Source organism: Taudactylus pleione, unplaced genomic scaffold (assembly GCF_031769625.1).
Source record: "Taudactylus pleione unplaced genomic scaffold, aTauple2 ptg000604l, whole genome shotgun sequence".
Taxonomy (NCBI): domain Eukaryota; kingdom Metazoa; phylum Chordata; class Amphibia; order Anura; family Myobatrachidae; genus Taudactylus; species Taudactylus pleione.
Window position 1 is genome coordinate 1606441 of NW_028285006.1, and position 26509 is coordinate 1632949.

At 47.3% G+C, this 26509-nt stretch overlaps 1 protein-coding gene across 2 annotated transcripts in view; it reads left to right on the plus strand.

Annotated features, from left to right (window-relative positions):
* The first annotated feature begins 17389 nt into the window (after nucleotides 1-17389).
* PPIH (peptidylprolyl isomerase H) overlaps nucleotides 17390-26509 on the plus strand; it is a 65990-nt gene continuing 56870 nt past the window's right edge. Inside the window, exons 1-2 of one of the 2 annotated variants that reach the window (XM_088453964.1) lie at nucleotides 17390-17524; nucleotides 20245-20309. In XM_088453964.1, the coding sequence (XP_088310090.1) occupies nucleotides 17459-17524; nucleotides 20245-20309 (131 nt within the window). In that variant the 5' untranslated portion in view covers nucleotides 17390-17458. Of the gene's footprint in view, nucleotides 17525-17559; nucleotides 17661-20244; nucleotides 20310-26509 lie in introns of those variants that run through there. The other variant, XM_088453965.1, reaches the window with a different exon arrangement.

Genomic DNA, 26509 nt, shown 5'->3' on the forward strand with positions numbered 1-26509 from the left:
GTTTGGAAGGCGGACTGGGGGGGTGGCAGCCCAAACGGAGGCGTTCCCATAGGAACGCCTGCCATTTGGGGGAGGCCCCACTGACATCACTAGTGATGTCAGTGGAGAGCTTCCGGCTCTGACAGAGCCAGAAGCTCTCCGGGGCTTACGACAAGTGAGACCCTACCCTAGGGTGTCGTCGTAAGCTCCGATGGTCGCGATGGTCTATGACCATCGCGACCATCACCCTAGCAGTCGTTAGACCTGTGGGTGTAAACCCACAGCCTAATGACTGAAACAGAGGCGGCCGGTTAGGATGCAAGCGGCCGCCCAGTTTCTGAGCGACTGCTTGCATCCTCTGACCGCCTCTGAATGAGGGCCAATATCTGGCGGCCAAGGCTATAGTGTAAGTGGTTTTTTACTGCTGCCAGCCTGTAGCGCCAGGGACCTAAGCATCACTCAGCTGTCCTGGCTTTGTTTATATGTTAAATCGAGTTGATAGAACATTTTCTATCTCTGCAATAAGCATTGGTAGAAAATCTTTAATACTCCCAAAGAGTAGTTGCACCCCTAAGGTGCAGTGGGTGTGGTGGGAGAAGGGGGGGGGGGCGGGGGGGCAAACTAGCACTGTGCCTAGGGCCCTTTGGGGACTAAATACGGGTCTGCCTAAGATTGCTGTATTGTACCTAAATGCTGGTAGGCAGACCTCCCAACTTGTACATCATTTCATTATTTACTTAAATTAAAAACATCATCTAATATAAAGGCAAATAATAATAGTGTTGGCACTTCAAAATAATATATTATTCAAATGGTCATCATTTAATATTACATATGAAAAAAAATGATCAGACTTTGTGATAAACACCTGAGGCTAAATTTTCTTTGAGGTTCTTTTCAAGTCTCCAGTGATTTCGGGTGCTGTATTTTAGAGAGCAATTAGATTCAATACCGAACACACCTGGTTTGTATTAAATCCAAAATCTGACATCCCGAGATGCAGCGGCTTTGAAAACTGCTGCGTAGTAACTTTAGCCCCTACGCTTAGTTAAGAGGCTTAAACCACAAGGATGGGGACTGACTTTAATTCTTTGATGTCTCTAATGTTATCTAGTGTTAATAAGTTGAGAGAAGGCCTTTCTCTAGTAAAATAAAAAAAAGACTGCTTAGAACCTTATTTATGATGCTGTAAAAATCATGAGTGCAGGTCAATATCCCCGTTGGTGACTACACACCTGAATTTGCTCTTGTGTGCCTAGATTGTAGCTAAAATTAATAGCTTTGTGCAGTAAAAGGGTGCAGCATTAGAGTTTAAGGGGTACATTTACTAAAGGTTGGTTTAGTGTTTTTGGTTGATTTTCCTTCAGTTTTGCAAACTGGGCATTTACTAAAGTCAGAAGCGATGGGAATCAGACCAAAAACCTGACTTTAGAACACTTTTGAACATCAGACTAACAATCAATGATTTTTAAAACAGGGAATAGCATCTACAGATTTACTAAAGATCGGTTTTAAAACCGACCAAAAATCAGTGGCAAAACAACAGGAAACCCACCAAAACAATATACTTGCTTGTTACAGGTGAGTTTGGGAGAAGAACTGTACAGATCAGTGTGATCTGTGCAGGCTTTTTAGGTATAAAAGCCTAGGGTTATTCCCCGCACTCCTGGATGCTTACTTGGTATGAATAGGAGGCCATCTAAGGGTTTGGAAAATATGTAATTTATGTTTTTTATTTTTTAAATATAGATATACTGCATTTTTATAGATACACCCATGAGTGTCATTATAAGTTTTGACAAAATTTTAACTTTTATTATTGTAAGCAAAACTTACTAAGTTGCAGTAATCATTTTAAAGAAGTGCTCTACAAAAATCGAGATTCTCGTAAAGAATATTTCCTCTGGGTAGAAGATAGGTGGGGTTCTTCTTAAGCATCCTGTGTATTACCTCCCAATCACTGTAAAATCAAGAACGAGACCTGTTATTTTGCATCCCACAGGATCTAAATTGGCAGAAAGAGCCTAGTAAATAAATAATTGTTAATGGGGCCTCTACAGTGGATGCACAAAAAAACAGTTATTTTCAGTGCAAATGCCTTGTTGAAAAACTCTATGAATTAGTGATTATTCCAAACTAATTTGCCCATTTTAAGACCTACAGCTTGTTTTTGGTACAATCTTTGAGGTTGGTTTTAAGTAGGGGTGTGCACCGGCCACTTTTCGTGTTTTGGTTTTGGATCTGGATCTTTCTTCGTGTTTTGGATCTGGATTGGTTTTGCCAAAACCACCCTTCCGTGTTTTGGGTTCTGGGTTTTGTGTTTTGGATCTGTAACTTTTTGAAAAAAAGCATAAAAACAGCTAAAATCACAGAATTTGTGGGTTTTTCTGCTCCTATGCTATTATTAACCTCAATAACCTTAATTTCCACTCATTTCCAGTCTATTCTGAACACCTCACAGGTACGGACTGTCTGACATGCCTACTTGGATGCTGTCACCGATGTAATCCTTTAACTGCTTTGAGGATGCAAGTGCGGCTACAGCCCACACAATTCACAAAGACAGAAAAAAGAAGAAGATTATTTTTATTGTTTGTGTAGAACACTTTGAAGGTGTCACCACCCTTTAACAGACAGACGCACGCTTGTCGCTGCTGCTTTAAGGATGCAGGTGCGGCTACAGCCCACACATTTCACAAAGACAGAAAAAAAAAGAACAATATTTTTATTGTTTGTGTAGCACACTTTGAGGGTGTCACCACCCTTTAACAGACAGACGCACGCTTGTCGCTGCTGCTTTGAGGATGCAGGTGCGGCTACAGCCCACACATTTCACAAAGACAGAAAAAAAAAGAACAATATTTTAATTGTTTGTGTAGCACACTTTGAGGGTGTCACCACCCTTTAACAGACAGACGCACGCTTGTCGCTGCTGCTTTGAGGATACAAGTGCAGCTACAGCCCACACAATTCACAAAGACAGAAAAAAAAGAATATTTTTATTGTTTGTGCAGCACACTTTGAGGGTGTCACCACCCTTTAACAGACAGACGCACGCTTGTCGCTGCTGCTTTGAGGATGCAAGTGCGGCTACATCGCACACAAGTCACAAACACATTAAAAAAATAGTTTTTTATTTTTTGGAGCACTTTGAGAGTTACACCACCCTTTAACAGACAGACGCACGCTTGTCGCTGCTGCTTTGAGGATGCAGGTGCGGCTACAGCCCACACATTTCACAAAGACAGAAAAAAAAAGAACAATATTTTTATAGTTTGTGTAGCACACTTTGAGGGTGTCACCACCCTTTAACAGACAGACGCACGCTTGTCGCTGCTGCTTTAAGGATGCAGGTGCGGCTACAGCCCACACATTTCACAAAGACAGAAAAAAAAAGAACAATATTTTTATTGTTTGTGTAGCACACTTTGAGGGTGTCACCACCCTTTAACAGACAGACGCACGCTTGTCGCTGCTGCTTTAAGGATGCAGGTGCGGCTACAGCCCACACATTTCACAAAGACAGAAAAAAAAAGAAGAATATTTTTATTGTTTGTGGAGCGCACTTTGAGGGTTACATCATCCTTTAACAGACAGACGCACGCTTGTCGCTGCTGCTTTGAGGATGCAGGTGGAATCTAGACGGGATTTGGAACCGGGGACACACTACCTCCATCAATTGTCTAAATCCCACTGCACTAATGGCGGATACCGGATGCACGTCTAACACCAACATAGCAGTCAAGGCCTCAGTTATACGTTTTGCTTCAGGATGACTGCTGTCGTACTTCATCCTCATCGCTAGGGACTGTTGGAGGGTCAATTGTTAAGTAAAAGTAGTGATGTTCCTACTTCCTCTCTGGGATGATGAACAACTCCCAGCAGCAGCAACAGCACTAGGAGGAAGTGGTTCTTGATCTTTCCCTATTTTATTTTTATCGGAGAAAGTTTGGTCCTCCATTTATGTTATATTGATATATACGTGCGGCTAAAGCGCACACAAACACAGAAAATATTTTTTTATTTTTGCTGGAGAGTAGTGCACTTTGTGGGTTACACCACCCTTTAAGAAATGAGCCAGCCGGCTCTTTACTTATGGGACACAGGCGCACGCTTGGCGCTGCTCCTTTGTTGATGCACGTGCAGCCACAGTGCACACAATTCACAAACACAGAAAATAATTTTTTTTTTGGTTTGGACTGGAGTGTACTTTGGGGGTTACAGCACCCTTTAACGGTCAAGCCAGCCGGCCCTTTACTTATGACACAGGCGCACGCTTGGCACTACTTTGTTGATGCACGTGCGGCTACTGCGCACACAATTCACAAACACAGAAAATATATATTTTTTGGTTTGGAGTGTACTTTGGGGGTTACAGCACCCTTTAACCCTCAAGCCAGCCGGCCCTTTACTTATGACACAGGCGCACGCTTGGCACTACTTTGTTGATGCACGTGCGGCTACTGCGCACACAATTCACAAACACAGAAAATATTTTTTTTTTGGTTTGGAGTGTACTTTGGGGGTTACAGCACCCTTTAACGGTCAAGCCAGCCGGCCCTTTACTTATGACACAGGCGCACGCTTGGCACTACTTTGTTGATGCACGTGCGGCTACTGCGCACACAATTCACAAACACAGAAAATATATATTTTTTTGGTTTGGAGTGTACTTTGGGGGTTACAGCACCCTTTAACGGTCAAGCCAGCCGGCCCTTTACTTATGACACAGGCGCACGCTTGGCACTACTTTGTTGATGCACGTGCGGCTACTGCGCACACAATTCACAAACACACAAAAAATATTATTTTTTTAGCACTTGGGGGGAGCACCCCTGATGGACAGAGCACCCCCTGGACAGCACTACAGCACCCCTTTAGGACTGGGACACTGCACAGGACTTTGGAGTGGACACAGCCCCTATGGAGAACTGACTGCACAACACAGTCCAGCCAGCCCCTATGGACTTTGAAGTAGTGGACACAGCCCCTATTAACAACAGCAGCACAGCACAACACAGCCAGCCCCTATGGACTTTGAAGTAGTGGAGAACAGCAGCACAGCGCAGCACAGCACAACACTACTCTGCACTACACTACACTACACTACACAGCCCAGCCAGCCCTAACTCCCACCCTCCCTCTTCACTGTCCACAGCCGAGTTTGAAAATGGCGCCGACGCGGGTACCTTATATAGGATCCAAAACCCGCGAGACTCGGAAGGCGGGATGATGACGTTTTGCCTCGATTTCAGATCCGAGTCAGGCGGGAAAAGTCGAGCCTGACTCGGATCGGCCTCGGATCGGCCTCGGATCGGGGGGGCTCGGGGGGGTTCGGATTGCAGAAATCCGAACCCGCTCACCCCTAGTTTTTTTAATTTATTATTGCAGAGAAGCTTGCTCCTGAAAGTTATGGAGATGCCCGTAGGGCTTCCATCATGGGTTGGCTAATTAGTAATTAGCAATGCTTAAGAGACAAAAAAGCTTGCGCCACAAGAAAAAGCCTCCCTCCTGGACAAATAGCTTCTTTGCTGGCCCCATTGGAAAAACTTCTCTTGCAAAGTTGCTAACAGTTTGAAAAAGTTGCAGCAGTGATTTTATGATAAATCTGATAAGATGACAAATAAGCTTAGAACACAATGGGAACTTGGGCCCTCATTCAGACCCGCTCGCAAGCGGGTCGATGGTGGGGCACTGCACACGTACCGCCTGCGCACTGCACGTACGCAAGCCCCGGAGCGAGAGAGGGACTGCTAATTTGATTGACAGAATGTACCGTTTGTGGGTGGTAACAGGGGAAGGTGCTTGAAAACGGGGGAGTGGAGATCCGAACGCAGGCGTGCCTAACGGTCAAAAGGACTTTTAATGGGAGTGCATAATTAGTAAAGGAGCGTCATCGACCACGTCACTTGGTTGTCTTTTAGCCTGAACTGCTCGCAGTGATTGCAGTAGGAAAATCCTACCACAACCACTGCAAGCAGTTCTGATGCCTTTGGATGTTCCCCATTAATCTAATAAATACCGGAGATGACGTGTGATGCAAACGGCAAAGGGGCGTCTTTACAAAATAGCGAGCGCATTTTTCGTTCGCTCGCGCAGACATAGAGGCGTCAACAAACCGCAAAGAGCAAGCGCTCAATTTAAATAGCCGGCCCCTTTTTTGGAACGACCGTCCACAAATAGCGTCCGGCTCTGAATCAGTCCCATAGGGTGCAGGGTGTCCCTAAGCACATTCTAATGTGGTACACTCTGCTTGTAAGCAATATTACTGGTGCCACAGGCATTCAGAAGAGATAACAGTAACAATGAGCGAGTCAGTCAGTGAAGTACAAGATGTAGCAGTGCAATGGCGCCCTACACTTCACACCCTTTTTTTCCCACGCTCGGTTGAGCTGAGGATGGAACAGTGCAGCCAGTTGTACATGTACTATATAAATTACAACGTTCAATTCTATGTGGATAATATAAATTGAGAACACTACTTTTTATCATAATATGGTTATAGGAAAGTGAGGTGATGGAGTTGTGGGATTGATAGGGGACATATTGATATGTGGAATTTAGTGTGTTGAGAGGGGGATTCATTACATGAAAATATAGCTAGAAAACCCCTTAGTTTAGAGTATCCCTCTCTAGATTTCCCTGGGTGCACACCATATAGAAATGTGCTATGCATATCAATAGGAACCGAACGAACCAACATTGAATGCTCACAAACATTTACTTTCTCTTACATCTGAGCTGGTCGCAGTGGCGTAACTTCATCCCAGGTGCCCGGAGGCAAGATAAATGTTGGTGCCCCCCCCAAACTAAAATGTACCACCCCCCAGCACCTATGTCAGCCCCAGCTGCCGCCGCCCCTTTATGCAGTTCCTTTTATATAATGCCCCCAGTAGTGGTCCGCCTATTAGTGCTCCCCAGTAAAATGGTCCCCCTATGCAGTACATCCAGTAGTGAGCCCCCGGTAGTTGCCCCCAGTAGTGAGCCCCCTGTAGTTGCCCCCAGTAGTGAGGCCCCTGTAGTTGCCCCCAGTAGTGAGGCCCCTGTAGTTGCCCCCAGTAGTGAGGCCCCTGTAGTTGCCCCCAGTAGTGAGGCCCCTATAGTTGCCCCAGTAGTGAGCACCCTGTAGTTGCCCCCAGTAGTGAGGCCCCTGTAGTTACCCCCAGTAGTGAGGCCCCTGTAGTTACCCCCAGTAGTGAGGCCCCTGTAGTTGCCCCAGTAGTGAGCACCCTGTAGTTGCCCCCAGTAGTGAGTCCCCTGTAGTTACCCCCAGTAGTGAGGCCCCTGTAGTTACCCCCAGTAGTGAGGCCCCTGTAGTTGCCCCCAGTAGCGAGCCCCTGTAGTTGCCCCCAGTAGCGAGCCCCTGTAGTTGTCCCCAGTAGCGAGCCCCTGTAGTTGCCCCCAGTAGCGAGCCCCTGTAGTTGCCCCCAGTAGCAGGCCCCTGTAGTTGCCCCCAGTAGCAGGCCCCTGTAGTTGCCCCCAGTAGTAGGCCCCTGTAGTTGCCCCCAGTAGTGAGCCCCTGTAGTTGCCCCCAGTAGGAGGCCCCTGTAGTTGCCCCCAGTAGTGAGCCCCTGTAGTTGCCCCCAGTAGTAGCCCCCTGTAGTTGCTCCCAGTAGTAGGCCCCTGTAGTTGCCCCTAGTAGGCCCCTGTAGTTGCCCCCAGTAGTGAGCCCCTGTAGTTGCTCCCAGTAGTAGGCCCCTGTAGTTGCCCCCAGTAGTGAGCCCCTGTAGTAGGCCCCTGTAGTTGCCCCCAGTAGTGATGGCCCCCACTGCGCGCACACACACACAAAAAAAACAAACACTTACCTTTATCCCCGCTCCAGTGCTGCTGCCGTCCATCCCTGGTGTCTGCTCCTCGGCACTATGGGAGTGACGTCATTACGTTACTCCCATAGTGCACTGCGGGACCCGGAAGACGGAGCTCACTCCTGAGCTCCGTCCCCGGCGTCCGCTCCTCGGCACTATGGGAGTGACGTTATGACGTCACTCCCATTGTACACTGCGGGACCCGGAAGACGGAGGGAGCTCCGTCCTCCGGCTACTGCCAGGAGGATAGGACCCGGGCGCCCGCTGATAACACACTCAGCGGGCGCCCGGCAAATGGAGGGTGCAGGGGTGCGACCGCACCCCTTGCACCCTCCGTAGTTACGCCAATGGAGGTGGAGCGCCGATCAGCGGCGCTCCTTCTCCATGCAGCTCCCGGGGACAATGGAACCAGGTGCCCCCGTCAGGGCTGACGCCCGGCGGCAAATGACTCCATTGTCTCCGGGAGTTCCGCCACTGGCTGGTCGGAGTTGAGCATTCAATCCAAAATAGAAGTCAAGAGAATATTAGGCATATGCTGAAATGCATAACGGGTTCTTACACTTTCTTAAAGGACGGGTGTCCCATGTTCTGTTAGGAGCCAGTTGTATAGAGCAGAAGGTTGTTTCCAGTCCGCCTCAACCTGACAAATGGCTGCCATTAAAATGTGTCTTTATAGTTTATTGTGATGTTGTGTAATTGTGTAACATCAAGCAGATAGAGCAAGAAGCCAGGGGAGAGGAGGACATCAAGATGCAAAACTGTGGTCGACATATTTTAATCTCTAGTCAGAATGCTGATAGTTTTGGACACAGCTACAATATATAAATAAATGAACTGTCCACAAGTCCGACTGCAATGACTGGTTTGCGCATGCGCATTACGACTAGGGGTGAGCGGGTTCGGATTTCTGAAATCCGAACCCCCCCGAGCCCCCCCGATCCGAGTCCGACCCGAGTCAGGCTCGACTTTTCCCGCCTGACTCGGATCTGAAATCGAGGCAAAACGTCATCATCCCGCCTTCCGAGTCTCGCGGGTTTTGGATCCTATATAAGGTACCCGCGTCGGCGCCATTTTCTCACTCGGCTGTGGACAGTGAAGAGGGAGGGTGGGAGTTAGGGCTGTGTAGTGTAGTGTAGTGTAGTGCTGCTGTTGTCCACTACTTCAAAGTCCATAGGGGCTGGCTGTGTTGTGCTGTGCTGCTGTTGTTAATAGGGGCTGTGTCCACTACTTCAAAGTCCATAGGGGCTGGCTGGACTGTGTTGTGCAGTCAGTTCTCCATAGGGGCTGTGTCCACTCCAAAGTCCTGTGCAGTGTCCCAGTCCTAAAGGAGTGCTGTAGTGTTGTCCAGGGGGTGCTCTGTCCATCAGGGGTGCTCCCCCCAAGTGCTAAAAAAATAATATATTTTCTGTGTTTGTGAATTGTGTGCGCAGTAGCCGCACGTGCATCAACAAAGTAGTGCCAAGCGTGCGCCTGTGTCATAAGTAAAGGGCCGGCTGGCTTGACCGTTAAAGGGTGCTGTAACCCCCAAAGTACACTCCAGTCCAAACCAAAAAAAATATTATTTTCTGTGTTTGTGAATTGTGTGCGCAGTAGCCGCACGTGCATCAACAAAGTAGTGCCAAGCGTGCGCCTGTGTCATAAGTAAAGGGCCGGCTGGCTTGACCGTTAAAGGGTGCTGTAACCCACAAAGTACACTCCAGTCCAAACCAAAAAAAAAATTATTTTCTGTGTTTAGCCGCACGTATATATCAAATCGATATAACATAAATGGAGGACCAAACTTTCTCCGATAAAAATAAAATGGAGAAAGATCAAGAACCACTTCCTCCTAGTGCTGAAGCTGCTGCCACTAGTCATGACATAGACGATAACATGCCATCAACGTCGTCTGCCAAGGCCGATGCCCAATGTCATAGTAGAGGGCACATACAATCCCAAATGGCAAAGTTCAGGAAAATGACCTTGAAAAAGACATTTAAATCAGCTGAAGAGAAACGTAAACTTGCCAATATGCCATTTACGACACGGAGTGGCAAGGAACGGCTAAGGTCGATCCCTAGTATGTTCATGACTAGTGGTTCAGCTTCACATGACGATGGAAGCCCTCCTCCCACTAAAAAAATCAAAAGAGTTAAGCTGGCAAAAGCACAGCGAAGAACTGTGCTTTCTAAGAAGATATCACAAATCCCCAAGGAGAGTCCAAGTGTGGTGGTGGTTGCGATGCCTGACCTTCCCAGCACTGGACGGGAAGAGGTGGCTCTTTCCACCATTTGCACGCCCCCTGCAAGTGCTGAAAGGAGCACCCACAGTCCACTTGCTGATATGCAAATTGAAGATGTCACTGTTGAAGTACAACAGGATGAGGATACTGGTGTAGCTGGCGCTGAGGAGGAAGTTGGCGAGGAGGATTCTGATGGTGATGTGGTTTGTTTAAATCAGGCTCCGGGGGAGACAGTTGTTGTCCGTGGGATGAAAAAGCCCATCACGGTCATGCCTGGGCAGAAGACCAAACATTCCACCTCTTTGGTCTGGCAATATTTCTATCCAAATCCGGACAACAACTGTCTTGCCATATGTACCATATGTAAAGGTGAAATAAGTAGGGGTAGGGATGTCAACCACCTAGGAACATCCTCCCTTATACGGCACCTGCAGCGCGTTCATAAAAAGTTACTGTCAAGTTCAGAAACTTTGGCTAAGACCGTAAGCAGTCCAGGGACACCTAAATCCCGTTGTCCTGTTGTATCCAAGCGCCTGCAAACCACACCGTCAACTCCCTCCTCGTCAATTTCCTCCTTAGTCAGGATCAGAAGTAGTCCTGCAGGCCATGTCACTGGCATGACTGACTCTCCTATCCGGGATTCCTCTGGAGGATCCTGCATTGCTACGCCTACTGCTGCCGCTGCTGCTGTTGCTGCTGCTGGGAGTCGTTCATCATCCCAGAGAGGAAGTAGGAACACCACTACTTTTACTAAACAATTGACCCTCCAACAGTCCTTAGCGAGGAGGATGAAGTACGACAGCAGTCATCCTGAAGCAAAACGTATAACTGAGGCCTTGACTGCTATGTTGGTGTTAGACGTGCGTCCGGTATCCGCCATTAGTGCAGTGGGATTTAGACAATTGATGGAGGTAGTGTGTCCCCGGTTCCAAATCCCGTCTAGATTCCACTTCACTAGGCAGGCGATACCGAGACTGTACAGAAACGTCAGAAAAAGTGTACTCAGTGTCCTGAAAAATGCCATTGTACACAATGTCCACTTAACCACGGACATGTGGACAAGTGGAACAGGGCAGACTAAGGACTATATGACTGTGACAGCCCACTGGGTAGATGTATCACCTTACGCAGCAACAGCAGCAGCGTCACCAGTAGCAGCATCTCAGAAACGCCAGCTCGTTACAAGGCAGGCTACGCTGTGTATCACCGGTTTCAGTAAGAGGCACACCGCCGACAACCTCTTAGAGAAACTGAGGGAAATCATCGCCCAGTGGCTTACCCCACTTAGACTCTCCTGGGGATTTGTGATATCTGACAACGCCACCAATATTGTGCGGGCATTACATCTGGGCAAATTCCAGCACGTCCCATGTTTTGCTCACACAATAAACTTGGTGGTGCAGAATTTTCTGAAAAGCGACAGGGGCGTGCAGGAGACGCTTTGGGTGGCCCGAAAAATTTCTGGCCACTTTCGCCATTCAGCGACTGCGTGCCGAAGACTGGAGCGCCAGCAAACACTCTTGAACCTGCCCCGCCATCACCTGAAGCAAGAGGTTGTGACGCAGTGGAACTCAACCCTCTATATGCTTCAGAGGATGGAGGAGCAGCAAAAGGCCATACAAGCCTATACATCCACCTATGACATAGGCAAAGGAGGGGGTATGCACCTGACTCAAGCGCAGTGGAGAATGATTTCCGTGTTGTGCAAGGTTCTCCAGCCCTTCGAACTTGCCACACGTGAAGTCAGTTCAGACACAGCCAGCTTGAGTCAGGTCATTCCCCTCATCAGGCTTTTGCAGAAGCAGCTGGAGAAAGTGAAGGAGGAGCTAAGACGGAGCGATTCCGCTCGGCATGTGGGACTTGTGGATGAAGCCCTTCATTCGCTTTGCCAGGATTCCAGGGTGGTCAATCTGTTGAAATCAGACCACTACATTTTGGCCACCGTGCTTGATCCTAGGTTTAAAGCCTATGTGGTGTCTCTCTTTCCAGCCGACACAAGCCTGCAGAGGTGCAAAGACCTGCTGGTGAACACACTGTCAGCTGAAGCGGAACGTGACACGTCAACGGCTCCTTCTTCATTTTCTCCCGCAACTGGGGCTGCCAGGAAAAAACTTAGGTATCCTAAGCAACCCGCTGGCGGTGATGCAGGGCAGGCAGGACCAAGTTTGGACATCTGGTCCGGACTGAAGGACCTGGCAACAATTTCTGACATGTCTACTGTCACTGCATATGATACTGTCACCATTGACAGAATGGTGGAGGATTACATCGGTGACAGCATCCAAGTAGGCATGTCAGACAGTCCATACCTGTACTGGCAGGAAAAAGAGGCAATTTGGAGGCCCCTGTACAAGCTGGCTCTATTTTACCTGAGTTGCCCCCCCTCCAGTGTGTACTCCGAAAGAGTGTTTAGTGCAGCCGGGAACCTTGTCAGCGAAAGGCGTAGGAGGTTGCTTCCACAGAATGTGGAGAAGATGATGTTCATCAAAATGAATTATCAGCTCTTCCAGGGAGACCAGCCTCCAGAAGGTACAGAGGGACCTGTGGTGGTGGATTCAAGTGGGGACGAGTTAATACTTTGTGAGGATGAGGATGTACACACTGAAGAGGGTGAGGAATCGGTGGATGAGGAGGATGAGGATGACATCTTGCCTCCGTAGAGCCAGTTTGTGCAGGGACACATTAATTGCCAGCTTGTTTTGTGGGGGCCCAAACGAACCAATCATTTCAGCCACAGTTGTGTGGCAGACCCTGGCGCTGAAATGATTGATTTGTTAAAGTGTGCATGTCCTGTTTATACAACATAAGGGTGGGTGGGAGGGCCCAAGGACAATTCCATCTTGCACTTCTTTTTTTTCTTTGCATTATGTACAGTTTGGGGCCTAGTTTTTCTAACTGCCATCCTGTCTGCCACTGCAGTGTCACTCCTAGATGGGTCACGTGTTTGTGCCGCCCACTCGTGTCGCTTAGCATAGTCATCCAGCTACCTCGGTGCAACCTTTTGGACATGAAAACACTATTGTGAGGTGTGAGGTGTTCAGAATAGACTGGAAATGAGTGGAAATTAAGGTTATTGAGGTTAATAATAGCATAGGAGCAGAGAAACCAACAAATTCTGTGATTTTAGCTGTTTTTATGCTTTTTAAAAAAAAAATACAGATCCAAAACACAAAACCCAGAACCCAAAACACGGAAGGGTGGTTTTGGCAAAACCAATCCAGATCCAAAACACGAAGAAAGATCCAGATCCAAAACCAAAACACAAAACACGAAAAGTGGCCGGTGCACACCCCTAATTACGACCCATACGCATGTGCAGTTGTGCGAACATCGCTCAGAGCGAACGAGCGGCCGCTTACGAGCGGCTCTGAATCAGGCCCTATGTGCACACATCTTTGCTGGTTCCTGAGTAACAACAATTAATATAGATATTGACAGTAATCTCAGTATAACCCTGGGCTGGTTGGCCTATTGGTAAAATCAAAAAGATTCTCTAAATACCAGAACAATCTGACAGCATTTATTGCTTTAGTTTCTGGTAACACCCACATGTTTATATACTTTTTGGTATCTTCATAAGGTGATTGACATATTAACCTTTACCAGTGATAGGGCCAAACACCCCCCTGTACATATCCCTTCCTGATGGCCATTTATATAAAAATGTTCAACAAACTGCACATTTCTTTCTTTCTGTATACCACTGTTCTACTACAGTCACATACGTTTAGTATTCGATTAACAGGCTCTTGAATATATATATTCAACCACTATTTGTAAACGAATGACTGGTTGTGTTATATGGTGTTCTTCAATTAATTAAAAGTGTCTATTCATGTACAAATATGCTAACTTTTCACTATATATTAAATCACTTCGATGCAATATATAACTTTGTTTAGTTTAAATTCATGTAAACTTCCCTTCTCTACGATGTGATCCAGTAATCAGGGCTCCAGCGATGCAGTCTTCTCCTGCAGTCCTCTGGATTCCGTAAAGCCCTCCCTTCTGCGCATGTGCCGGGTCATCTCACGTGAATGCTGCGACGGGTGTGGGGCAGTGCGAGGGGGGGAGCGGGGGGCAGTGGAAAGTTAAGAGGTGGTGACCCGGCATATGCCAGGACACCTTACTAAAGCTGGGTACACACCTTTGCGATCACTCTTTCGATACAATGGTTTGATCGCCTTCACTCAAAAGTCCCGACCACGTTGATGGTATGCATGTACACACCTATAAAATCATACTACACACCTATAAATCATGCTGACGACCTTCGGTTCCTGACTCCCAAATTATCAAAAGAAAATTATTGTACCACCCACAGAGGTGGCGCTGCTGCAGGTGTAGAATCCCAAGAACGGTGGAAGGTGCGTACACACTGCGCTTTTGCTGATCTAGCACAGTTGAATCGCATGAATATTAAACTGCACATAAGATGCGATCCTTCGATTCGACCGTTTTTCTTCCGACAAAACAAGATCAAAGGTGTGCACACACTCTTGCGATATCGAAAGACAGCCAAACAATTGTATAACTCATTGGGATAACCATTGGGAACTGTACTGCTTCCTACATCTCCAACCTCATCTCCTTACACACTCCCTCCCGCTCACTCCGGTCTGCCAATGACTGTTACCTCTCCTCCACCCTGGTCACTTCATCTCATGCTCGTGTCCAAGATTTTGCCCGTGCAGCCCCCTCCACTGGAATGAGCTTCCTCGCTCAATCAGGCTCTCCCCAACCTTGCAGAGCTTCAAACATGCACTGAAAACCCAAAAGTTCACCAAAGGGGTATTCCACCACATAACCATGTTACCAGGCCTCTGTCCCTCCTGTCTCATCCATCTCTACCTCGCTTACTTCCTACACTCAGGTCCCCCTCTACACAGTCATGCCTCATGTCATCTGTCTGTATCCCCTCTCCCCTAGATTGTAAGCTCCTAGGAGCAGGGTCCTCCTCCCCACTGTCTCACAGCCTTCTTCTGTAGCACTTCTATGACAGCCTTCACCTTCAGAGCTGTACTGTGTATGGAGAATTGTGTTGCTTATTGTTACTTGTGTTCTGTTTATATATTGGTTACTGTATTGTAGTGTAATGTTCTTTGTACCCTTTACTATATGTACGGCGCTGCGGACCACTTGTGGCGCCCTATAAATAAAATGTAATAATAATTATAGGTGTGTACCCAGCTTAAGATATAGCGGCGGCTGGTGTCGGGCAGAACGAGGGGGCACAGGCAATTAAGAGGTGGCGATCTGGCATATGCATATGTCAGTTCACCTTACTAAAGACGGCGGCGGGGGAGGGGGGGCACTGGGGCAGCGGGCATATGACCTGGGCTCCTCTGACTGGCTGCTGTCACAGAAGGGGTCAGGAAGGCACCTGTCTTCTCTGCTTTTCTCCCCTAAATAAGCCTCCTTATGCCATCCTGATTCTTGAGTCGGCAAATGGTTTTGGAGAAGCGAAACAGAAAGCTGAGCTTTCCATGCTTCTATGAATTGCTCTTCCCATACTAATGGGTGGGGAAGCAATATCTACACTAATCAGGGGAACCCCTGGAGAAATCTGAGATATCTCCCTGGTTACCCCTTCTCTGAATAGGAGTTACCAGTGAAAAGTATTTTTATCAATGGTAAAGGGCTTTTCACTGCTACATGAATAGACCCCAAGGGCGGTAATCAATTAGCCTCGAACAGTGTTCGGGCACTAATGGATCCTCCGGGGCTATCCAATTAGCCCCAAAGTACTGCCTGACGCTGGCAATTATCGTGGGTTTTTTTCGGGACCTGATGTATCCTGAAAAAAAATCCACGAATAGTGCTGTTTTTTTTCGCCCCTGCAAAGGCGAAAACACACAGATCTGTGAACTTATCATGGATCCTGTGTGTTTTCACTGAAAAAAAAATTGGCGAAAAAGACAATAATCAATGAAATTTCCCATTTTTCGCCCTTCTAAGAGCCGTATTCAATTAGTGTCGCAACTGTGATACTTTTTCGCATGCTGGACTTTTTGCCTACATCACGTGTTTTGCATGCGGAAAAGTGTCAGGCGCGCTCCCGCTATTCGCCGTATTCAATTAGAATAGACGCAAAAACGGCACCCGGCGAAACTGAAACAGGCGAAAAGTCCTGTCAAAAATGGGGAACTCAGCCTGACACCCCCCAAAATATGCACTAACATTGGGGATCACTATAGATGCCCCTGATTAGCCCTATTGAAGGTATTTGGGGTGCTTAAGTTGTGACAATTGGTACCAATTAGCGCATTAACACAAGTGGTGAAGAATAGCATTAAGCAGTATTTTTATGTGAAAATAAGTACTCCCAGCAAAATTGGGGTACTTGAAAACGGGTGCTAGCATATTTTTAAGTTGCTAAAGTGAAGTTTTAAATTACGTTAAAAATCCACCTACAATCAAAAAACTCCTGTCCCATACTTGGGGACTCCCCTGAAGTCTATTTTCGCTAGTTTTTAAGTTTGTACCCCAACTTTGCACTTTTTCACTCCCAAAATGAAAGTACTCTTTTGGGGTGTTCTAAAGTCTTTTTTTTTTTTTTTGACACAGTTTATCTTTGCGGACTGTCCCAAGGGTGAAGGGGGGTTTCCCGGAGTATGCACCCCAAAACCGCAATTCTACACTTTTTTCCGCCTGCTATTCACAGGTGAAACTTTTCCGCTGATTACACTGCATTGACTTTTCGCATACGCGAAAAGTCTTTGCAATTGAATACAGCGGAAAGTTTCTGCCTTTCGAAATGACGTCATCCCGATACTTTTCCGCAGATTCGAACTTTTCACCTCTAATTGAATACGGGCCATATGGTGGGTACACACTACACGATATGCTCCCTGAGCGATATCGTGTAGTGTGTCCCCGGCAGGCTGTGCTCAATGTCGTTCATGACATTGAGCACAGCCACTGAACGATATCATTAACGATATCGTTCAGCGCAGGGCTCTCTCCCCCATTCCCTGACGTGCAGCAACCTGATGAGATCGTCAGGTTGGCCTGCATGTCAGCCCGATGAACGATAATGACGAACGACCCGCGGGAACGCGTGTCGTCGTTATTGTTCATCTTTTTGGGGTTAAAAGTGGATGACTGAACGATAACGATATCGTTCAGTCGTCCACTTTATCGCCCAGTGTGTACGCACCTTAAGTCTTTTTTTTTTTTTAAATGTCTAAGGAAGTGAGCTGAACCACAGTAGTAATGCAATAAGTAGACAAACTAATGTTTAGAGAGTGGCAAGAATTACAACGCATGCGCATTCCCAATTACCAGCCCATAATCTTGGTTGACGCCACCTTACGTCGTATGCGTATATCTTGCTGATCAATTTGGTTAGGATGAGCCGCTTTGCGGCGCATGCGCAGTGTCATGTGCGGGTTTCGGACGGAAATGACGTTGTTTTCTCAGTGCAGCGCTTCCGTCTCTGCCCTGGACAGATATGGCGGTACCGGCGTCTAACCCTAGCAATCCCATCGTGTTCTTCGATATCAATATCGGGGGACAGGTAATGTGCAGTGCTAGGAGCTACAGCTCCCGCTGTGCTCAAACTTATCGCTCGTCTGTATACTGTGCTATAGTTCTCGTCCATCTACAGACACTGCCATGCAGAGAGTTCACTGGGTTCCATGAAATCATTTATGGTACAGAAAGCACTGGCAACATAATGTCCTCATTCAGTTATAGGGACCTGAAAACCAGACAATGCTGTAATATACGGTTCAATATAGCTACTGTAACAGCACCAGTAGGACCAGAGTCGGACTGGTGCATGATGGAACCACCGGGGGGAATGCAGAGGTAGGGTCCCATGCTTAGGAGAGGTGGCCATCAGTTCATGGTCTGCTCCTCCAATAGAACTAATGGAGCAATAATGTATTTTTAGAGTGCACGGTCTAGATCCTGATCTGTAAAGCAGGGGAATGGGCACGCAGACAGTGGTTCCCACCAGGATTTCACCTCTCTCCCCTTCGAAGGCCAGTCAGACCCTGTGCAGGATGCTTTGGCACTGACAATTTATGCAATAAAACATTGTACATACTGTAGCTATGAATGTATGTGGTTATACCAGGTGTAAAGCTGGCCACGCACATAGCGATATTTTACCCGATCTGGCCAATTCCAACACATTGGAAGGACAGATCATGTAAAATATGGCCAAATTGAGAGTAAATCGTGAGTCCCCACTTACGATGCGATACGCGTCCCCGCTGGTCGCACATCGCATCGTCAGATCTGCCGTGCAGTAGGGCAGATCTTACAATCTGGGACACAATGCCCTGGAAAAAAAAAAAAAAGTTGAGATTGGATGCTTTTTACTCCAAATCGTGTAGAGCTGGCGGGGGAGAGTTCAGGGGAAATCGCACACATCGCAGATTGCTATGTGTGTGGGGGCACCTTAACATGTACAGATTGTGCAGCACAAGTGCCACATTTGCCTATCTCCACATTTTTATACACAAGATATTGGTGATGCATTCAAATGTAACAAACTATGTAATATGCAAATGTATTTTTAGATTTGCAGTGCAAGATCTTTAAATTGCACATATGGAAGTTTGATGTTTCTGTATATCTAATGGCCCCCCTATACCTGATATCAATAGTAGGCTCTACTTTGTATTATGCACAACATGTAACATGTAATGCCTTCCTTGGATTTCAGCAGGTCAAATGAGCAGCATCAAGTGTAATCCAAGTAATAAGGGTGGTAGAGAATTGATAGTCTACGTGTGAGATGTGCAGGTTGCATAGAAACACCACAGAAAACTGATGGAATTCTGTACTTTTTACAATGCTCCTTACTCTGTGTACGCACGGCACCCCAAAAGTGAGGTTTACTGAAAGGCATATAAATAAACCAATGTATAAGCCTAAATTAAAACATTTGCAACGATATAAAACTTGATTGCTCTGGTTAAATACGTGTGATAGAGTTTTCCTTGTCCTTTTGTGTGTATAAAGTAATACACACACTATATCAGCCAGTTAAACCAGTGTTGAAACAGATAAAAACACAGCTACTGTCCAATACTGGTCCCATAAAAATTCATGGGATCATTATTGGCCGAAATGTGGTACAAAATGTGGTTGGAACTGTGCTCCGGTTGGCTAGAATGTCTGCGGACATCTTCCAACTCTGCTAACAAGCTGCAGTAGAGCCGGAAATGACCGTGAGCGAGGGGAAGAACAGCTGGATTCTGTCTAATGGAACACTCAAATGAGTGGCTAAGTTGAACTCATTGATCAGCCCATGTGCATCCAGGCTAAGGCATGCAGTTTGGTGTAAATTATGCCGGGTATCCACTACCCAATTACATAGAGCGATTGCACGATTATGACATCGTAATCGGGCACACATCGGAGATGTAAATGTCGGAAATGACCAGCGATGTGCGCTCCCACTGGTCGTTTCCAACATCAATCATCGCCTGAACATGCTGGTCAACCTTGACGATAACATCAGGTTGAGCATGGTAGGGGATGATTGATGTGCCTGCACTGAATGACTGATCGTTCAGTATAGGCACAGCACAGACTGTGAAACGACTGCACGATTACAATGTCGTACGTGTAGTCGTTTTTAAAGTCTGCTAGTGGATGTGCCCCAAGGAAACCCCAATGGTTGTAATAATGGACAAGGACTGTATGTGCATATATACACTGACCAATAATATTGTGACTATATCAGAAATATTTAATTCAATAAACACATTAGCCCCAGTAAAGTAAAAAAAAAAAAAAGTGCTATATTGTGAACTTGACTACAAGAGAGAACAGCTTAAAGGTACAAATGCTGTTTATTTGGAAGTTAATCACATATTGCATTTTCCCAACTGCTTCACTTCTGAAACATATCGGATTTAGTACTCATTTGATTATGACCAGTACCTTATGCGTGTGGTCTTCCTTTCTTGGTGTAGTTACAAAGGTATAAATAAATTCCTCTGTAATTACTTTGCACCACACAGTTTTTGTGTATTTTGCTACTACTTCATGCTGTTGTGTACCTGGATACCCACATATTGTGTTTTACATCAGACGCGCTTGTGCTTAGTAAAGTTATTTGAAGTTGAGAGAGTGCAAAAAAGTAAAAGGGATGGATTGACATTAATATTCACAAATGCTACATTAACACAAGAGAATGAAAGTCCATAATGCATTTCCCTTTTCTTACCTTTGTGTATGTGGACCAATGTTGATTATTTACTTTTTTCCCTCTTTTAGGAAGTCGGCCGGATGAAGATGGAGCTCTTTGCAGATGTTGTGCCAAAAACAGCAGAAAATTTCAGGTGACTTATATTGTATAGCTAGAGTTAGTAGGCTGGAGTAGAAGTTATTTTCTAATGATGAGCAGTATTTATGTAATGTCAGCATGCTTCATGTTTCATCCTCTTGTTTAATGGAAAACGATCACTAGTCCTCTTATTTGTCCTTGAATTGGCCATTTTCCGGATACCAAAACCTGAAACAAACCAGACCAATCAGTATCTAGTCAATATACCTCCTGGGGTGGAGATGTATAGCACAAGGGATTCTGCCGCCATATTCTAGGTCAGGGGTCCTCAACTCTAATTCTCAAGTACCCCCAACAAGTCCTGTTTTCTGTATTTCTTTAATCATGCACAGGTTATTTAATCTATTTTGATTGGTCAGTAATTATCCCTCATGTTTGCTCAGACAGAAATCTTGTAAAAATGGCCTGGGGAGGGAAAGGGAGGTCACGAGGGCTTGATAATTGAGAACAACTATTCTAGGAGATCACAAGTAATGTTTTGAAACCACTGATTTTCAACTGCCCACATATGAGTATAACTATATCCTCTGTTTCCCAAGTCCGCTTCCTGGGGGTCATTCTTGGCTTCTCCCTCTCATCACCCACATTCATTCTCTTGCCGAGTCCTGTAGTTTCCAGCACTGCAACATTGCTTGCATCAGACCCTATCTCTCCTAGGATGCCACCAAACTATCATCGACTCACTGATCATTTCTCGTCTCTCCTCTCCAATCTGTACTCAATGCTACAGCTACACTTATCTTCCTCTCCCACCGCTCCACATCTGCATCCCCTTTCTGCCAAGCACTACACTGGCTCTCTTTCCCCTGCAGAACCCCTTCAAACTTCTCACTCTCGCATATAAGACCCTCTCCAACTCCACTGCTGCCTACATCTCTAACCTCATATCAGTACATACTCCCTCCTGCCAAATCCGGTTGGCCAATGATCGTCATCTTTCCTCCCCTCTTGTTACTACCTCCCACTCCTGAATCCCAAGATTTCTCCCATGCTGTCCTCATTACTAAAATGTTCTCCCTTGTAATATCAGACTATACCCTAGCCTGCATAGCTTCAAATGGGTGCTGAAAACCAACCTGTTCATAAAAGCATACCAGCCCACTGCTTAACCACAAAGTTTTTTGCCACAAAGTTCACCTCACCCTCTTTCATCCTCCATCAATCCCACTCTTGTTACCTCATCTCCCCTGTGTCCTCCATTTGTCTCTCCGACCCTTTAGTATGTTAGCTCCTACGTGGTGGCCAAATTTGGCTGATCATGTTGTTAAGATAGTCCAGCATAATGATAGGATTGCATAGGAACCAGCTGCTTTTGATGTCTGTCATTCTTATTCAAAAGTTACAGTAGTCTATCCCAATCAGATTTTATCATGGTCACTGGTCTTTTTTGGACACCCAACAGAGCCACATAATTTTACTGAAAATGGTCAAATAATTTAATATAAATTAGGTAATTTGTCTGGGCAGGATGAGTACTTTCCATTTTACAAAATACATTTTCTACTGCAGGGTCCATAGGGTATCCACAGGATACCTTGGGGTATAGGCGATGGCAGAAGACATCCAGGCACCACAGAGTTAAATTTTCAGCCTCCCAGGATGCACTGGGGTCCCTCTCCTATACCCCGCCTCAGGCCACTCTGTTTTCGTCGGTGCCTGGCCGGACCAGTCGCACCGTACAGAGGGGGGTCTTTTCAAGGCCCCTGAAGATTTCTTCGCAGCTGTGGCTGCACAACTAGAGTGCTCCAGCATAGGACAGTCATTATTGACGTCCATGCTGTCACTCCTACACCCCGCCTGTACCAGAACGCCGGTACCGATCCGGGGATGCTGGTTGGTAGCTGGGGTCACCGCTAGCGGTGACCCCGGCTACCTGGACTGTGGCTGGATGCATGGGGGACAAGGTAAGCGGCGGGGTCCTGCGGTGGGCACCCGCCGGTAACACAGTCCTTTTTGGTCCCCAGGCAGGGGGCTCCCTGGGGACCGGCTGCGCGTGGGACCAGGTACTGATCCTGCGCCTTCCACTAGACCACCAGGGACAGCGGACCGCAGCATGTGCGGTACAGCACGGCGTCCCAGGGGTTAATAGCAGGCCAGGGGAGAACGCCTTCCCTGTCTCACAGCCGGTGTCTCCCCCGCTGCACAGTGCCATTCCACAGCGGTCTGAGCGGGCTGTGTCAGCGCTCCTCCCCCGGGCCCGCCTCCTCTCTGCTCCTCGGTGGCCATTTTCTCAGTACATGTGCTGGGAATGACAAACGCTGCTGGAAGCTGTTACAGGTGCCATTGCGGTCCGGGTCCCCCGCATACCTCTCCTTCAATTAAGGTCAGTGTATGCAGCACTGTTTCCTACCAGGCTCCGGTCTGTGTAGTTGATCTCAGTGCTTGTAATGCAGGATGTTATCTGTGCATTGTATGTGACTTAAATGCTAGCGCTGTTTGCCTGTACTTTCATTTCTGACTGTCAGCCATTTTCATATCCCTGTTATTCTTCTGCTACAGCCCTTGCGGTGTTGCAGGGTGTTTATTACCTCACAGTAAACGTGGTTTTTCTGTGTGGGAGGTCACATACGCTCCATTCACACTACTCATGTCTGAAAGTGAACGAGGATATCATCTTCCAGCTATAATGTACTGATATCATGTGCAGTTAGCGGGGGGATATGTAGACGCTGAGGGTTTATGGAGGGCATGTTGTATTATATATCACGCCCCATTTCTGTCACTGCCTGCACAAAAAGGGGACCGCCCTCGGCTGGCTAAGTTGCTTACAGCCCTTGTGGGCAACGCCCCCTGCGTTTCCCCATAGGGGTTATCGCAGCGAGTGGTGGTCTCATCACATGCAGGGGTCCCTGGACAGTTGATGGTACCCCAGTGTCTCCTGTTTTTCGCCCCCCAGGTCTCGCAGGAGCCTGTGTGGGTGAATTTATTGTCCAAATGGTATAGCACCTGATGGACGTTTTACAGGGGGAGTCACCATTTCGGCCTTCTAAACGGCCTTTCGGGTCTCTGATGACGGTGACATTATTGACTTTTTAAGACACGAGCACTTTAGTGCAAAGGAGGCGTAGTCTGGGTCTAAAGTCTATATACCTGGCCTTATACGGGCAGTCCGTGCGGCTTTGGTTATTACATATCCCCCGTGGCTAAATCCCAATATGCCTTCTTTAAGGATAAGGGTGTTGCCACTGTAATTCCTCTTATCTGGTCAGGTGGATCATTTAGAGGAGGCGTGGCAAATCCGGGTAAGCGGTTCCAGTCTCAAAAACGGTTGACCTTTTGCATACCCCTTTGCGGATAATTATTTTTCCAAATGGGAGTTACCTTTACGGATAGATTCTCATGTTACACGCCTAGTGAGGAGTGCTACGTTGCCCATGCCCTCCAGGTCCTCCTTGAAGGAAGTTACACATTGCAAGGTGCAAATATATCTAAAATCCAATTATTCCCTTGCTGGAGGGGCTTCCAGGCCGGCTATGACCGTGTGCTGGGGGGCCAGAGCCATGGAGCGCTGGGTAGGTAACTGGATCTCTGCACACTGACTCTCCAGCAGAGCAGGTGGATAGTGGCAAATTCTCAGAGACTTAGCCACGTTCATAATGAGACAGTCTTACATATAGCCTACTCCTTTCCAGAATCTACTCGGCAGCAGTAGCGGCTCGCCGCTCCTTGTGGTTGTGCTCTTGGAAAGCGGACGCAGATTCCATTTGGAATGCTTTGCCTTTTACGGGATAGGTCCCATCTGGACACAATTGTGGCCCCGCAGGCAGCAGCTACGTCTGCGTGTCTGCCATCGGCTACAGTCCCATCGGGGTCTGGGGCTTCGTCTTTTCGGCCCTGTGAGGCCAGGGTAAGTCTAAAATATAGCTTTCCAAGACAGTCAGAAGCCAGGAAATCTGCTCAACCATAAGAACAGGCTTGGAGTACTAGACGTCCTACTCCCAAGTTAGACTAAAAGCCTTCAGCCTCACGGGACGGGCCTCCTCTCGGGGGACCCCAGAGTTGGAGGCCGGCTTCTCCAGTTCGCCCAGTGCAAGGTGTCTGACCTCCACGGCCACTGGGGTAAGAGAAGTATTTTCTTGAAGGTATGTCCTCTCCTCCCGGTAAACGCCTCCCAGACGGTTTTTCGTTACAGGTCTTTTGTCAATTCAAGACAAGGCCCTGTAATTTTTGAGGGTGTTACACTCTATGCTCCAGGCAGGAGTTATAGTACCTATTCCGTTGCCCCAAAGGGGAACGAGGTATTACTCCATCCTCTTTCTGGTACAGAAACCCAATGGGTCTTACCTGGACATCCTCAACCTCGAATCCTTCAACAAATTTTTAAGGGTTCCTCGGTTCAGGAGGGGGACCCTGCATTCCGTCATTCAATGGAGCCTGGGAATTTTGTGGTGTCGTTGGATATATTCAGGGTGACTACCTGAATGTCCCTATTTTCTTAGAACACCAGTGTTTTTCCTCAGGTTTGCAGTGGTCGATAAGCATTTCCAGTTTTACCAGGGTCATGGCAGTTATGGCAGTCCACCTGCAGATGCAGGGGGTCCGCTTGTTACCCAATCCGGGCGACCTCCTGGTGTTACCAGAGTCTCCAGAGATACTTCAGTGCCATCTGCAACGGACAATATCTGTGTTGCTACGTTAGGGCTGACTGATACACTGGAAATGGTCCTCTCTGATTTTTCACAGAGGATGCTCCATATCCCAACATCTGAGGAGCTTTGTGATTGAGGAAAAGATCTCTGCATTACAGGAAAAGGTACGCAGTTGCCTGCAGAGTCGCTGAGTGTCTATTCACTCGGCAATGTGGTTCCTGGGTTCCAGGGTGTCGCTGTTCGACATGGTGGAGAGTACACAGTGTCACTCTGAACCTCTAGAAAAATTGATCCTCTCCGGATGGAATGGGTTGCCCCATAGGATAAAGTCAATAGTGCTTTCCCCGGAGGTTTGTCTCTCTCTGGCCTGGTGGCTGCGGAAAGCTCACCTAAACAAAGGGCAACCCCTTTGGGATTGCGGACAGGGTCCTTCTGACGACGGACGCCAGTATCCGTGGCTGGGAAGCAGTGACGGGTCCACACTTGTTCCAGGGCAGGTGGACACCAGTATTTTTTGCGCTTCCCATAAACATCTGAGAACTCTGAGCAGTATTCAAGGTTCTCCAGCATACAGGACGGGTCCTCCATGGAAATATCGTACAGGTACAGTCTGACAACACCATCATGATGGCTTATGTAAACCACCTAGGAGGTTCCCGAAGTCGGGTGACACTAACAGTGGTGTCCCGAATTCTGGCTTGGGTGGAAGGCTATATCCCTGCCATCATCGGCAGTGTTCATTCAGGAATCCTCAGATGGAAAGCAGGCTTTCCCAGCCGTCAGGATGTGCATTCAGGGAAATGTCCTCTTCATCAGGAGGTGTTCAATCTTCTGGTGAACAAGTGAAGCCTTTCAGAGATGAGACTCTTATGGTAGACGTATGTTGGTCCAGTGGACCTTCCAAGTTGTGTACCTCGTCCCTCCGTTATCCCTTCTTCTTCCAGTAATAGCAAGAAGGAGGCGCACTCCTGCTGATAGCTTGTGCGTGGACCAGACGGCACTATTACTCAGATCTTTGGAGTGTTTCAGTTAACACTCCGAAGCTGTTACCTCTACGACCGGACCTGTTGTCTCAGGATCCTGGCTGATACCCAGACTTGGGTTGTCTGTCCTTGACGGTGTGGCGGTGGAGACTGCCCTCTTAAGGTCTAGGAGTTTTTTCCAGCTCTATAGTTCACAGGGCCTATGTCCATGCTAAGAGCTCGGAAGATTTTATCTGCAAGAATTTACCATCAGGTATGGCATACTTTCTTTCAGTTGTGTCGCCCTACAGGCTATGCTCCTCGAGTATTCCGGATATCCAGAGTGTTGGCTTTCCTACAGGTGGGCTTAGATAACGGTCTTCGCCTTACTTACCTGAAGGTGCAGATTTCTGCCCTGTTGGTTTCATTGTAGGATTGCTACTCTTCCTGATGTCTGCACCTTTGTGCAGGGTGTACATTATATTCAGCATCCCTTTGTTCCACCTGTGGCTCCTTGGGATTTGGCTGTGGTCTTTAGGGCTCTCTGAGGACCGCCATTTGATCCACTGGGCTCAGTGGATTTCAAATGGCTTACGGCTAGGAATGTATTCCTTCTGGCCATTGATTTGGCCGGTAGGATCTCA